The 14855-nt window shown below is 42.6% G+C and overlaps 1 protein-coding gene across 1 annotated transcript in view; it reads left to right on the top strand.

Annotated features, from left to right (window-relative positions):
- Positions 1-12186: 12186 nt before the first annotated feature.
- The window catches only part of LOC143806613 (uncharacterized), a 97542-nt gene continuing 94873 nt past the window's right edge, over positions 12187-14855 (top strand). Inside the window, 1 exon segment of the mRNA XM_077287353.1 lies at positions 12187-12424. Coding sequence (XP_077143468.1) covers positions 12321-12424 — 104 coding nt within the window. The 5' untranslated portion in view covers positions 12187-12320.

Raw genomic sequence — 14855 nt, 5'->3', positions numbered from 1 at the left:
ATATCAACCCAGGTGAGATTATCCCTTTTTTTTCTGAATTCTTCTCATTTGAAAAAAAATATATCATGAATCTATATATATATATATATAACATTACATTGCAACTGAAATTAATAGCTACGAAAAAGAGAAAAAAGTCACTACGCAGGGGGACTAGGACTGACTGGTGTGTATACAGGATGTGGGGGTGTACTTTCTTTTGGCAAAATGCTTCACAGCTGCAAGATATAATTTTCCCTTCCTGGAATATAACATATTTAAAGTGTAACCGTCGTTCTAATTTTTATTTCAGAAATCAATAGTACTCGTGAAGATAAGCAACTTTGTAATATATCTTATCGGAGAAATCTGCTTCCTTCTCCTTCTGGACTGATCTTCCATTCTCAAAATTCTCAATTGACAGGTAAAATGTATATTCAGTGAAGACATTACATTACTGAGCTAGGAGATGGCAGTTGGTGCTCATAAGGCTCTATGTAGGAGGGAGGAGCTCTTCCTCTAGCTCCTCCCCTCTACATAGAGCCTTATGAGCACCAATTGTCATCTCCCCACTTTAGGTTGGCGTTTACATAAACTCCTCTCCCTTTCTGCTAAGGAGTCTTGGGAAATCAAGGACCACTGTCTATTGCTGCTGCTGCTGCTACTTTTTTCTGAATGCTTCTACGCTGACTTATAAGCACAACGTTTGGCTCAACTTTCATATCTCTCATGAACCTGTTCCGGGGAGCTCAGAAGAAGGAAATTAACTCTTCTCACAAGGAGCGCACTGACAAATTCTCACTTAACTCATTCAGCAACGGACAATGCAACATAAAAGAATGCGAACTGCGCAAAATTGTTAATAAATCCAAATTGCAAACAAATATTTTTAGCCAAAAAATACAGAAATTTAAAGGTCTATTCCCATCTCCAGGATACTATCCCAATATGTACTAATAATATTAGCAAATACCTCCAATTAGCAATGTAGTGTAGTCCTTCTGATAAGCTATGTTACTTACCCCATGTGCAGCACATTGCAGTAGCTTAGATCTCCATGGTTACTACCACTAACAACTAATAATTACTTTATGCGTAACCATGGATACCTAAGCTACTGCAATTCCCTGTACATGACGTCAGTGACATGGTGAATTAGAAGAACTACACTAATCTTTATTTTTTTTATATAGCGCTAACATATTCCGCAGCGCTTTACAGTATGCACACATTATCATCGCTGTCCCCATTGGGGCTCACAATATAAATTCCCTATCAGTATGTCTTTGGAATGTGGGAGGAAACCGGAGAACCCGGAGGAAACCCACGCAAACATGGAGAGAACATACAAACTCTTTGCAGATGTTGTCCTGGGTGGGATTAGAACCCAGGACTCCAGCGCTGCAAGGCTGCAGTGCTAATCACTGCTCCACCATGCTGCCCAACACTACATTTCTAATTGGAGGCATTTGCTAATATTATAAATGTAGTGTAGTTCTTCTAATTCACTATGTCACTTACCTCATGTCCAGGGCATTGCAGTAGCTTAGGTATCCATGGTTATGACCATTCATATAGTAACAGTTGTTAGTTGTTGTAACCATGGAGATCTAAGCTACTGCAACGCCGTGCACATGGGGTGAGTGACATAGCTTATTAGGAGGACTACCATACATTTCGAATTGGAGGTATTTGCTAATATTATTATAAATGTAGTGTAGTTCTTCTAATTCGCTATGTCACTTAACTCATGTCCAGGGCATTGCAGTAGCTTAGGTATTTATGGTTACGACCACTCATAGTGACCGTTGTTAGTGGTCGTAACCATGGAGATCTAAGCTACTGCAATGCCCTGCATGTGGAGTAAGTGACGTGGCTTATCAGAAGGACTACACTTCGAGATGGGAATACTCCTTTTAAATATAAAAAAAAAAAAAAAAAAACCATCCTGAAGGTTCCGTATCCCTATCGCTGTCACCATTAGAGCCCCTGTCCCCGATGAGACTCACACTCTGACCCTAACCCTTATCTCAGAGACACACAAGGGACAATTTCATAGGAAGCAAATTTATCAATGTTTTGGGAGTGTACGAGGAAACGCAGAGCCCCGGAGAGAGCAGATAGGATGTCATTCTCAGGGCTAATTCTTCTTACCACCATGCCTTGGATCATATAACCCTATGGTTTGCTGCATTTGTCCCGGCCTCGTATTGGACACTTAGAGTTTTCTTTCTGCTTTTTTTTTTGCATATAATTATTACGTTTTGCAGATGATAGTGCTAGTAAAAATGTATAAATTGTCTCTTTAGAGAGGAAGAGGACTAGAACTCTAGTATCATTGATGGTAAGCAGCGATCCTAAAAGTCAATATCGACTCTCTAACGAGCCTTGTCACATGACTTGGGATAAAAGCCAAAATCTCAAATTTCAGACACATGTTTTGGCGTATTGCCACTCATCAGTGCAAAGTGTGAGATCTGCTTTGGCTAGGTGAAAGGCGTCTGAATGGGATCCCAGGGGCAAAGTTTCTCCTTGTGACATACCGAGGTGAGGAGACTTTTAAACCGCAATGCTCCTCTGGGAAATATGCAAATTGTCTCTTCAGAGAGGAACAGGACTAGAACTCTAGCACCACCTATTGGAAGCAGAGATCCTACAAGTCAATATTGACTCTCCAATGAGTCCTTGGATCCCGATCAGACGCTTCTCAATCAGCCAAACCAGATCTCACGCCTTGCACTGACGAGGGGCAGTACCCCGAAACAGTGTCTGCAAATTGAGATTCTGGTTTTGTCTTTTATCCCAAGTCATGTGAGAAGGCTCGTTGGAGAGTTGATATGGACTTCTAAGATTGTTACTTCCTATAGGTGGCGCTAGAGTTCTAGCCCTCTTCCTCTCTGAAGAGACAATTTGTATATTTCCCAGAGGAGCATTGCGGCTTAAAAGTCTCCTCACCTTGGGATGTCAGGCTTGACATGTCACTCTCCGCAAGGAGAAACATTAACCCTTAAAAAAAAAGTGTGAACTGTAGTATATCGCTATAATCAGCGCTGGGACATTTTTCTCTTTTGTGTGACGGATCTAAAAATGAACAAAGAAAGAGGTTTCTGAAAGCTGTTCTGAGACTCCACGTGACTCGGCGGACAGCTTGTTACACATCATTGTGTATGCATTGCCCATGTAGCCTTAGGTGATGTCTGATGGGTGTGGTGTGTTTGCTTCATTTGTACGGGTGGATGTAACCATTTTTCTAAATATATGTCTGTATTCTAAATACACGTTTTCATCGCTATGATATAGTAATGACTTATACAGTAAGATTTACATGTCACTTAACTCTGGGGTGCTCCAGTGCTTTCCCCTTAAAGGGGCATTTCTGTTCATTGGATAGGGAATAACTTCCCAAATACAGGGGCTCCGACCACTGGGATCAACTGTGATCCCATGAACTGAGGCTCTGAAAGTGGAAAGACCGCACCGTCTGTGGGTTACTTTGAAGGAAACATTAGCCTGAAGACCCCTGAGAGGTTTAGCTTTACCTTCTAAAGACTATTTAAAGGAGTTGTCCAGAATTTAATTTTTAGTTACTGTACATAGCTAAAACAAAAAAACAGGCAATTTAGCTGTTCCACGTCAACAGAGCAGCTCTTCTTCTTCCAGGCTGCTCTGTTGATGGGATGTGATGCTGTTTGACCATTGGCTCCCTGCAATTAGGTAGTGGGGAGCCAACTGTCAGTCAGCCTGATTTCAGCAGTCACGCTCCATCAACTGAGAAGAGTGAAAGAGAAGCTGCTGCTCTGTTGATACGATGTCAGCCGAAGCCCCTGAGCAACTACCTTCGTGTTATTGTAAAAATAAAACATAGCCCCGAATTATGCCTTTAGGGTGTCCTGAAATGCGCACGCAAGTACACCGCCTTCATTGGACTGCAACCGGCAAGTTCTGTGCTTCATGTGAGAATTGTAGCCATCAGAGGTTTATTATGCCACTGCAATTTCAGCAAATAAAAAGTACCGTAAATGTGTGAATGAAGCGGCGGCCGATCATGCGCACTGCCCTCCTTTCCTTCTTAAGGGAGTGCTGAAGAGCAGTGCTCTGTTGTCTCCAGCGGTCCCTTTAAGAATGAATGGAGCAGAGGTGCGCATATAATCAAATCCTGCTCCATTATATCCGGATCAGTGGGAATCCCAGCAGTCGGACCCCCAGTGATTGGAAAGTTAGCCTCTAACCAGTGGATAGGGGATAACTTCCAAGTTTGAGAATTCCCCTTTAACTTAAAGAGGTATTCTCTAAAATTGGAAGTTATTCTCTGGAGCACCCCACAGTGAAGTGACATGTAAAACTTATTACTATACTAGATAAAATTGACTTAATTAAATTGCAGCGACGACAACAAAACCTTGATGGTTCCAATTCTCATATGAGGCATAGAACTTGGCTGTTGCAGTTCTCTGTAGGCCGCGTAAATGTCATATAAATGATACCTTATCTGTAGAGATCAGATGTGGCAGTCATGAGAAATCTAGAATAGAAGCCATATGCAAATTTAATGAGTGCACTGGGGGGGTGTCATGTTTCTCTGACTGTTTCTTCCAAGTGCATTGACACGCCCCCAGTGCACTTAGCGTATAATTTTCTTATGGATTCTACACCAAATTTCTCATGACTGGTACATCGGATCTTTACAAAAAAGGTCTCATTTGTATTGGTGGTCAAGACCCTATCCAGCCATACCATTCCTTCGATATGTAAAAACCTTCCCTTTAATAGACAATGTTTGTGCATATTAATGGAAACATTCTGATAGGCATGTTATATTAATAAATCCACCTAGCACTATCTGTAAATCCTCACGGACCATGCACAGTTGCACCATATCGGTGGCTATAGTAGAAGTAGGGGGTCTTGTTTGGTTTGGAGTTAATGACCTATATTGCCACTTTAAACTTTCTTCGCTTCTCCGATGACATCACCTTTTTCCAGCTGTTTGGACCCCACCTTTTCTTAAAGTGGCCCGCCCGACAAGTTTGTAATGCTTCTTTCAAGTTCAGACAGGAAAACCTGTGGTTTGCCGGAGATGATAACCGAAGCTCAGAATGTCCCCACCCAGAGGGCCTGCGTGTCAGTGACATCTCTTAGAATTCCACCTGGAAAAAAAAGTTGTCTAACTTTCTAAAAAGTTTTGAAAGTTAATGTAATTTGTACCTCTGGAAAATGGAACCTTTTAGGAAAAGTATCAAATATTATCATATTTTTATCATGGTATTTGGCGTGAAACCTCGAACACAGGGGCGGAGATACCATTGTTGCAACCGGGCCCTAAGTGGCAAGGGGCCCATTTTCACTTCTAAAACAGGTAGAATTACGTCTTATGATGAGAGCTCATATTTTGTTCTCGTCCATGTCCACCACTGCTCGAACATAATACATTAAGCCCTTTAAGGGGTTGTCCAGGCTTGGGGGTCAAGTCTGCAGTTGCTCTATGTGCAGTGTGTATGCTGCCAAGATTCTCCAGTGCCGTCGCTGTGCGTATGCGATTTGCATATATGCGGTCACCTGCAGACTAGACGTGCTCGGCTTGACTCAATGCATGTGGATTGAGCAAGGCTGGACATGTCTAGTCGGAATGTGGCCGGAAGTATGCAAATTAAGGTCACATGACTGCACTGAAGAATCCTGACAGCGCACTGAGATGATTTACCTCTTTGTGGTGCAGATCGATTGTATCGGTGTGATATCTCATCCATAGGACAATCAGTGGAAGTGTCTACAAAAAGTTTAGCAGGAAAGAACCATGGTGTGAATTTGAAGAGTGCGGGGAGGTCAGTTACAGAGGTAACTCGTCTTATGCCAGCTGCTTAGACCTCAATTACCCATTATCTCATGCTGCAGAATAATTATATTAATATTTGTACCATATTGCTGACACTGTGAGCTGCGCGAGTGCGGTGTAGAGCTGGGGCGGCGGCGGTGAGTGACGGTGACAGAATTAGTGTCACCTCTAGGAATATCTTGCAGCTGTCATTGCCTGTCACTTCTCCTTTCCTACATCATGACAATGACGGTGTGACAGCTGAGAGGAGATGGCACGGGGTGGGGAATATAAGAGCGTTTAACCCCTTGTGCTCTGTAAACCACGCCGAACACGTGTCCACTCCTAATAATCATCTGGACAAATGAGATTAAAACAGTACAAGCTATATTGAAAAGTTTTTTTCTTTTATTATTGTTTCAGGGTCAGATTTTATGTTTGATATTCTATTCCTGAGATTTAGCATCGCCCCTATGTATTTTTATTGACCATGCGTTGCATTCCCACACAAGTCCTTACACGGCGAGAGAATTGGAATTGGTCGAAAATTCATCCAAACTTTGTGCCCCAATTATTTGATGCCAAATTACATTGTTTTACTGCCTAACCTGAGAGCAGAGACCCTGATTCCAGCGATTTGTCACTTACTGGGCTGCTTGCTGTAGGTTTGATACTATCACTGTTTTCTCAGCAGGAGATTATCACAAGAGGACTACTAAACCTGCTGCCATGTAGTCCAACCACGCCCCCTAGCACTGATTGGCAGCTTTCTGTGCCCTTTGTGCCAATCAGTGGTGTGGGCGGGGTTATACAGAGCTCAGCACTGCTAGATCTACAGCAGATAAAACAGAATTTATCAAAACTACAGGACACAGCCCAGTAAGTGATACATCGTTGGAATCAGGGTCTCTGCCCCTACAAAATGCTGCTGTCATATTGGGTAGCAAAAAGATTGTGGCCAATTCCCTTTACATTTGTATACGCCTGGGAAAACTCCTGACATATGCTAGCACAGTGACCATTAGGGGAATACATCATATCTAAGACATATTTAAAAAACAAAACAAAAAACAAAAAAAAAAAAAACATTTCTCAGGTCTCTGTTCCACAATACATTTCAGGTAAATGTGCATCCAGGTGAAATAGTCACTGGCATCAGTGGGTTCTCCTCCTGCTGTGACCGTGATTCTTATTCCCCTGCACCTCTATATTTTTACTTAATTTTGGACCAAACTTGCTCAAAAATAGCCGCTAAAATCTGAATGTGGAATTTCGGCCTTAGGAAAGTAATAGCTGACCTCCGCCTCATTATCCTAATAAGCCTAATCCCACTAGGGCCACCTCGGAGTAGTAGCCACCCTCTAAGTCAGTGTTCCCCAACTCCGGTTCTCAAGAGCCACCAACAGGTCACGTTTTCAGGATTTCCTTAGTATTCCACAGGTGATACTTGCATCAGCTGGACGACCAAGAATCCTACACCTGTGTAATACTAAGGAAATCCTGAAAACATGACCTGTTGGTGGCTCTTGAGGACCGGAGTTGGGGAACACTGCTCTAAGTCAATGTCCAACTCTTTAACGAGCCATGCAACATGACCAGGGATCAATGCCAAGTCATTTGCAGACGACCAGTTTCTGGGTGATTGCTCCTCATCAGTGCCATGTCTGGCAGATTGCAATGTTTGTGAGGCACATAAGGGAAGTACTGGTTCTCCTTAAGGGACACCAGCTGAGTATGGAATCTTAAAGGTAATGCTCCATGAGATAAAAGTACGCAAAGTATTTATCTCATAAGTACCATCTAAGGGAGGTGATTACCCTTTAAATGTCTGACTCCTTAAAGGGAACCTATCACCCCGTTTTTTAAAGATTAGATAAAAATAGTGTGAAATAGGGGCAGAGCTGGGCTTTACATTACTGCCTTTTTGGTGCCTTTACACCCCCGTTAGGCTGCCGAAATACCTTTGTGAAGTGGCCGTTTTGTCCTGTCACTCAAGTTGGTCAGGTCGGATGGGCGTGGTCACAGCGCTGTTTCTCCCCCAGATCAGGCTCATCATTACGTTGGTGGCGTAGTGGTGTGCGCATGTCCAAAGAGAAGATCCACTGCCCAGGAGATTCAAAACAGCGCGGTCTTCGCTATTCGCCGTTTACCGGTGGGCGCGGCCATCTTTCCTGTGGCCGCGCGTGCGCAGATGAAGCGCTCTGCTGCCCGGGGCTTCAGGAAAATGGCCGCCGCGATCTCCATCTGCGCACGCGCGGAATCCCGCGGCCATTTTCCTGAAGCCCCGGGCAGCAGAGCGCTCCATCTGCGCACGCGCGGCCACAGGAAAGATGGCCGCGCCCACCGGTAAACGGCGAATAGCGAAGACCGCGCTGTTTTGAATCTCCTGGGCAGTGGATCTTCTCTTTGGACATGCGCACACCACTACGCCACCAACGTAATGATGAGCCTGATCTGGGGGAGAAACAGCGCTGTGACCACGCCCATCCGACCTGACCAACTTGAGTGACAGGACAAAACGGCCACTTCACAAAGGTATTTCGGCAGCCTAACGGGGGTGTAAAGGCACCAAAAAGGCAGTAATGTAAAGCCCAGCTCTGCCCCTATTTCACACTATTTTTATCTAATCTTTAAAAAACGGGGTGATAGGTTCCCTTTAATGAACCTCATAGCATGACCAGAGATAAATGCCCTGTGTTGCAAACATTTGTCGTTCATCCGGAATTACATATTTTTCAATGTAACCTGAAACCTTTTGGAAATGGCAACCCAAAATTGCACCGAAAAATCTTCTAAAACAAAAATCAAGTATGCATCATTCATGGTGGGGCTCAAAATCGGTCACGGGATATGTTGGGTTTTGGAGAGGTTTCCATGTATTGAAACCAAAGTGTGGCGCAAAAAACATTGTCAAAACCTGCAACATAAGGCCGGTTTCATCAGTGTACTGGATCCATTTTTGGTCCGTTTTCCAGTTTTTACAATCCTTGTTGCATCTGTTTGTCAAGTCTGAAAAAAAAAATCTGCCATGTATTAAGCAGAAAAATATGGACAGCATATTCTTTATCACGGGGCCATTGACTTGCATTGGCGATATAATATGTGTGTGTGTGTATGTGTATATATATATATATATATATATATATATATATATATATATATATATATATATATATATATATATATATATATATATATATATATATATATATATACACTCACCGGCCACTTTATTAGGTACACCTGTCCAACTTCTTGTTAACACTTAATTTCTAATCAGCCAATCACATGGCGGCAACTCAGTGCATTTAGGCATGTAGACATGGTCAAGACAATCTCCTGCAGTTCAAACCGAGCATTAGTATGGGGAAGAAACGTGATTTGAGTGCCTTTGAACGTGGCATGGTTGTTGGTGCCAGAAGGGCTGGTCTGAGTATTTCAGAAACTGCTGATCTACTGGGATTTTCACGCACAACCATCTCTAGGGTTTACAGAGAATGGTCCGAAAAAGAAAAAAAATCCAGTGAGCGGCAGTTCTGTGGGCGGAAATGCCTTGTTGATGCCAGAGGTCAGAGGAGAATGGGCAGACTGGTTCGAGCTGATAGAAAGGCAACAGTGACTCAAATCGCCACCCGTTACAACCAAGGTAGGCCTAAGAGCATCTCTGAACGCACAGTGCGTCGAACTTTGAGGCAGATGGGCTACAGCAGCAGAAGACCACACCGGGTACCACTCCTTTCAGCTAAGAACAGGAAACTGAGGCTACAATTTGTACAAGCTCATCGAAATTGGACAGTAGAAGATTGGAAAAACGTTGCTTGGTCTGATGAGTCTCGATTTCTGCTGCGACATTCGGATGGTAGGGTCAGAATTTGGCGTAAACAACATGAAAGCATGGATCCATCCTGCCTTGTATGGAGCATCTTTGGGATGTGCAGCCGACAAATCTGCGGCAACTGTGTGATGCCATCATGTCAATATGGACCAAAATCTCTGAGGAATGCTTCCAGCACCTTGTTGAATCTATGCCACGAAGAATTGAGGCAGTTCTGAAGGCAAAAGGGGGTCCAACCCGTTACTAGCATGGTGTACCTAATAAAGTGGCCGGTGAGTGTATATATCTACTGTATATATATAATTGTCTAAGGGTTTTTCTGTCTGTCCTGGAAATCCCGCGTCTCTGATTGGTCGAGGCCGCCAGATGTCATAAAGGTTGCCTCGACCAATCAGCGACGGGCACAGTCTGCCGCGAATTCTGGAATCATCATTGTCCATATACTACGGGGACATGCATATTCTAGAATACCCGATGCGTTAGAATCGGGCCACAATCTAGTATATATATATATATATATATATATATATATATATATATATATATATATATATATATATATATATATATATATATATATATACACATATATACACAGACGTTATATTATATAGAGATATATAGAGATTTTTCGAACAGTGCCAATACTTTTGTCCACCCCCTTTTTTATGTTTGGTGTGGAATTATATCCAATTTGGCTTTAGAACAATTCTTTTTGTGTTTTTTCATTTAAGACAAATTAAATGAAGATAATAATACCAAAGAATTTGTGATTGCAATCATTTTCAGGAAGAAACTGAGTATTGTCTGACAGAATTGCAGGGGTGTGAATACTTTTGGCCATGACTGTGTATATATATATATATATATATATATATATATATATATATATATATATATATATATATATATATATATATATACGTGTATATATACTGGGGGGCATGTCTGCACCTATCAGATTAAGTGTATTTTGGTTTTTTTGCATGCTTTTTTATCACGTTTTTGACGCTGCTATTTTTGTCTCTTGTTGGTGTGTCATGTTTTAAATAAAGCTGCTTTGTTTTTGTTACTTCCTGGTATTTGGCTTTGACAAAACTTTATTGATAAAGTGATGTGCTGTTTCTTTTGGCTGTGTATTTTCTGCAGTTAATAAGGAAATTTTGCACATTTTGATGTGTTTCCGCTTCGGAAATGCCCTAAAACCACATGTGCATTTTTTTACCTGTGGATTTTCCGCATGTAATGCAAGTCTATGGGGAAAATCGCAGAGTTCCAGTGAAGTGGATGGGATTTATAGAAATCTCATCCCCACTGTGATTTTTTTTTTTTTTTACTCAGCATAAACCGAGCTGAGGTGAGAGTTTCACACCCGCAACATGTCAATTTTTCTTGAGCTTTCTGTGCAGATTTTCCCTATAGACTTACATTAGATGCGGAATATCCACAGGTAAAAAAAATACACATGCGGTTTTAGGGCATTTTCGCAGCGGAAACACATCAAAAACGCCCCTAAATATATCAATAAAGCTTTGTTAAAGCCCAATACCAGGAGGTATCAAAAACAAAGCAGCTTTATTTAAAATACGACATACCAAAAAAAAGACAAAAAACGCAAAAAAAAAATACTCATAAACGCAAGTAATTTAATTTAAATAATACATGAAGAAATTCTGCAGCATCAAAAGCTCATCGTGGGAACGTAGCCCTAGATGCCGCGTTTTTTTTTGTCAAAAACGCACCGACATTGAGTGTAATGGCTCTGTGATCTATTTGGAAAAAATAAAGTCTTGCGCACGTACTAAAAACTGATGCCTAATGTTTGAAATTGGACTTTGGTTTCCTGGGAATTTTTTTTTTTTTTTTTAGAGGAGTTAATCCTGATGTTTTCCTGACGTAAAGCGACTTCTAAATGTGTCTGAACTTCATCTAATGATTTTCCATCCGGAGAAGTGAATTAAACAAAGAGTAGGAAATGATATAGTGATTTATTCAAGGCCTGTGGGGGACACATACCCAGACGGCCTTGTATATACACATACATATATACAGTCACAGGCACACCCTCTGCCCTCACTCCTCCTTCAAGTTTTACTTCTGCTTAGCTGAGGGGAACAGGCTGTCTCTTACTCACAGGGAATGAGGCAGCATTAAAAAAAAGCCACATAAAGACATAGAGAGCCAAGGAGACGGAGAAGAACCTGGACCAGAGAGCCAAGGAGACTGAGAAGAACCTAGACCACAGAGACCCAGGGGGTCAACGTGAAAGAGACCGTCCAGGACGGGGAAACTGTCATTTGCAAACAGGAAAGACAGAGGTAGACTGAAAGACACTTTTCGACAGTGAGCTGTCACTGACAGGCGAGGGTAAGAAGCACAGAGACTGTCCTTGTCCCTGACCAGGCAGAATCACAACTCCAAAATAAAAAGTAAGGAAAAGTTTCAATAGGATCTGCTCCTCCACGTAGGAAAGCGAAGACGAGAAAAGGATCAGCCATACAAATGTGGGATTTTTAAGAAAAATGACAACGAGCTCATAAACGACGAGACAGACTGAGAAAGCACACAGGAAGGGAGAGGCAACGAAGAGAGTCAACTGAGTCACCACCAGAAAGAAGAAGACCTAGAGGCGAGCCTTTCACCCATCACCATGCTGGAGACTGTCCGAGACCGTCACTGACAGGAGAGACAACCATGACTTCGGTATGGAAGAGACTGCAGCGGACTGGCAAGAGAGCATCCCGCTTCCAGTTCGTGGCTTCTTACCAGGAACTTATATTAGAGTGTACCCAGAAATGGTGAGACGTCACATTCTCCGAGATATATATCTATATATATATATATATATATATATATGGGAATATGATACATGTTACTGTTTGGAGTGAATGCATGCTCTGCTCCACTTACGGCGTAGGGTAGATGTCATTTTGGACATCATTTCCCCAGTATATACCGCGCTCTACGTAGCTTCTGCCATATTTACAGTATATGCCGGATCCTATAGATTTGTGACAGTAACGCGTGTCTTCATTCCCGGCGTACGAGCACAGGGACCTTATAGTGTCAGGGTGTCGTGATAAAACATTACTAAATGGCTCATAGATTAATGTTATATCAGGTTTATATCCATACTGCTCTTTTTACAGAGGGTCGCGGCTCCGAGTGACCTTTGTTGATGGTGCAACTTGCACAACACCGTTGGTGTCATATGTCTTTATGGGACGTGATTCCGGTGACTCAATGCGTTTGATTTTGATTTTTGTTTAGAAGGGATATTTTTCAGAAACTTAAGCTGAAAGTAAATTACTGGCACAATGTCTGGTATTAGAGCAGGTTGCAATATTTTATTCTTGCCAAAAAAAGGCCCAACATGGTGGTTAGGTCACCGCTTGTATGTACTTAAGTGTAAAAAGGGGCCATCTTTCGTCACGTGCATTCAGGTAAAATGCTGTGAAATAGTAATATAAGGGACCTATAGTCTTGAGAATATGTGATAGCTCAAGTCATCCAGTGATTATACCACCACTGGGGGCGCTGTTCCATTTGCTCTTGTTGTGCAGCCACATGGTATATATTTTATATATTGCATCGTAACACTTCCTTGGACATGACCGTCCATAGTAAGAGTACTGTATACACAACAAACACAAATAATAAGTGTCTATGAACTGATAGATGTCATGCTGTTAATACTGGAAATACAAAGGCAGCCATTCATGTTATATAGCTGTTGGCCGAACTATAGTTTGGCTAATCGCTCGGCTGCCAGCTATATCGGCCGTCTCTTCCATACACACTAGCGCTCGTTCGGTTGACAACCAACTCTCCCATGCTCGGTAGCGCTTGTTCATTTGACAGCTAACTCTCCCATACACAGGAGTGCTCGTTTGGTTGACAGCCAACTCTCACATACACAGGAGCGCTCATTTGGTTAGCAGCCAACTTTCCCATACACAGGAGCACTTCTTTGGCTTGCAGCTAACTCTCCCATACACAGGAGCACTTGTTTGGTTTGCAGCCAACTCTCCCATACACAGGAGCGCTCGTTTGGTTTGCAGCCAACTCTCCCATACACCGGAGCGCTCGTTTGGTGTGCAGCCATCTCTCCCATACACCGGAGCACTCGTTAGGTTTGCAGCCAACTCTCCCATACACAGGAGCGCTCGTTTGGTTGGCAGCTAACTCTCCTATACACAGGAGCGCTTGTTTGTTGACAGCCAACTCTCCCATACACAGGAGCGCTTGTTTGTTGACAGCCAACTCTCCCATACACAGGAGCGCTTGTTTGTTGACCGCCAACTCTCCCATACACCGGATCACTCGTTTGGTTAGCAGCCAACTTTCCCATACACAGGAGCGCTCTTTTGGTTGACAGGTAACTCTCCCATGCACAGGAGCGTTCGTTTGGTTGGCAGCTAACTCTCCCATACACCGGAGCGCTCGTTTGGTTAGCAGCCAACTCTCCCATACACCGGACCGCTCGTTTGGTTGGCAGCCAGCTCTCCCATACACAGGAGCACTCGTTTGATTGACAGCCAATTATTGACCTGTCTGCCAGTGGCATATCTCCAGGAGAACAAAGCAATCAGCAGTCTAAAATCAGATATGTCCAATCGGTAACTCTCCCAACAATAAGTTGTCCAGTGCCCCTATACACATTAGACTGTCGGCCAAGTAGTCGTTATCGGTGGATTCGGCCAAAACTAGTCTAATGTGTATTGAGGCCTTAAATATTATCATGTTACAGGAGAACTTTTATCGGCTGACTTTCTTATCTTCTGAGTCTTATTATATTGATTCCCAAGTGCTAGAAAAGAACAGGTTTTGGCGACCTTTGTGTCTTCCTTGTGGACACTTTCTGGCTGGGCCTTGGTGAGTAATCGCTGATGAAGCTGGAGATAAACAAGCTCTGGCTTGGTCTTTGCTGTAGTCACACTGTCTTCAGGAATGCAGTCCTTTTTTGGGGATTTTGAACTGTGAAAGTATTTAAGAATTTATTTTTTACTTTCCAGATTTGCAAAAATTACTAGATGTTTCTCCGAGCCTCTTAGCTCATAAATGACCATAAAATGGTCTCTTTGGAGTTTCATTAAACTATGTACCTGATCTTTCCACTAGCTAACCAACGGCACTAAACGACCACCAATCAGTTACTTGTTGCTGATCGGCAGTCGAATACTAGCCTGTTTACATAGGCTCACGCATCTTGTGATGCTCACTGAATGA

This window comes from Ranitomeya variabilis, chromosome 2 (assembly GCF_051348905.1).
Source record: "Ranitomeya variabilis isolate aRanVar5 chromosome 2, aRanVar5.hap1, whole genome shotgun sequence".
In the NCBI taxonomy this organism is placed as follows: domain Eukaryota; kingdom Metazoa; phylum Chordata; class Amphibia; order Anura; family Dendrobatidae; genus Ranitomeya; species Ranitomeya variabilis.
This window is presented reverse-complemented; position numbering and strand designations above follow the sequence as displayed.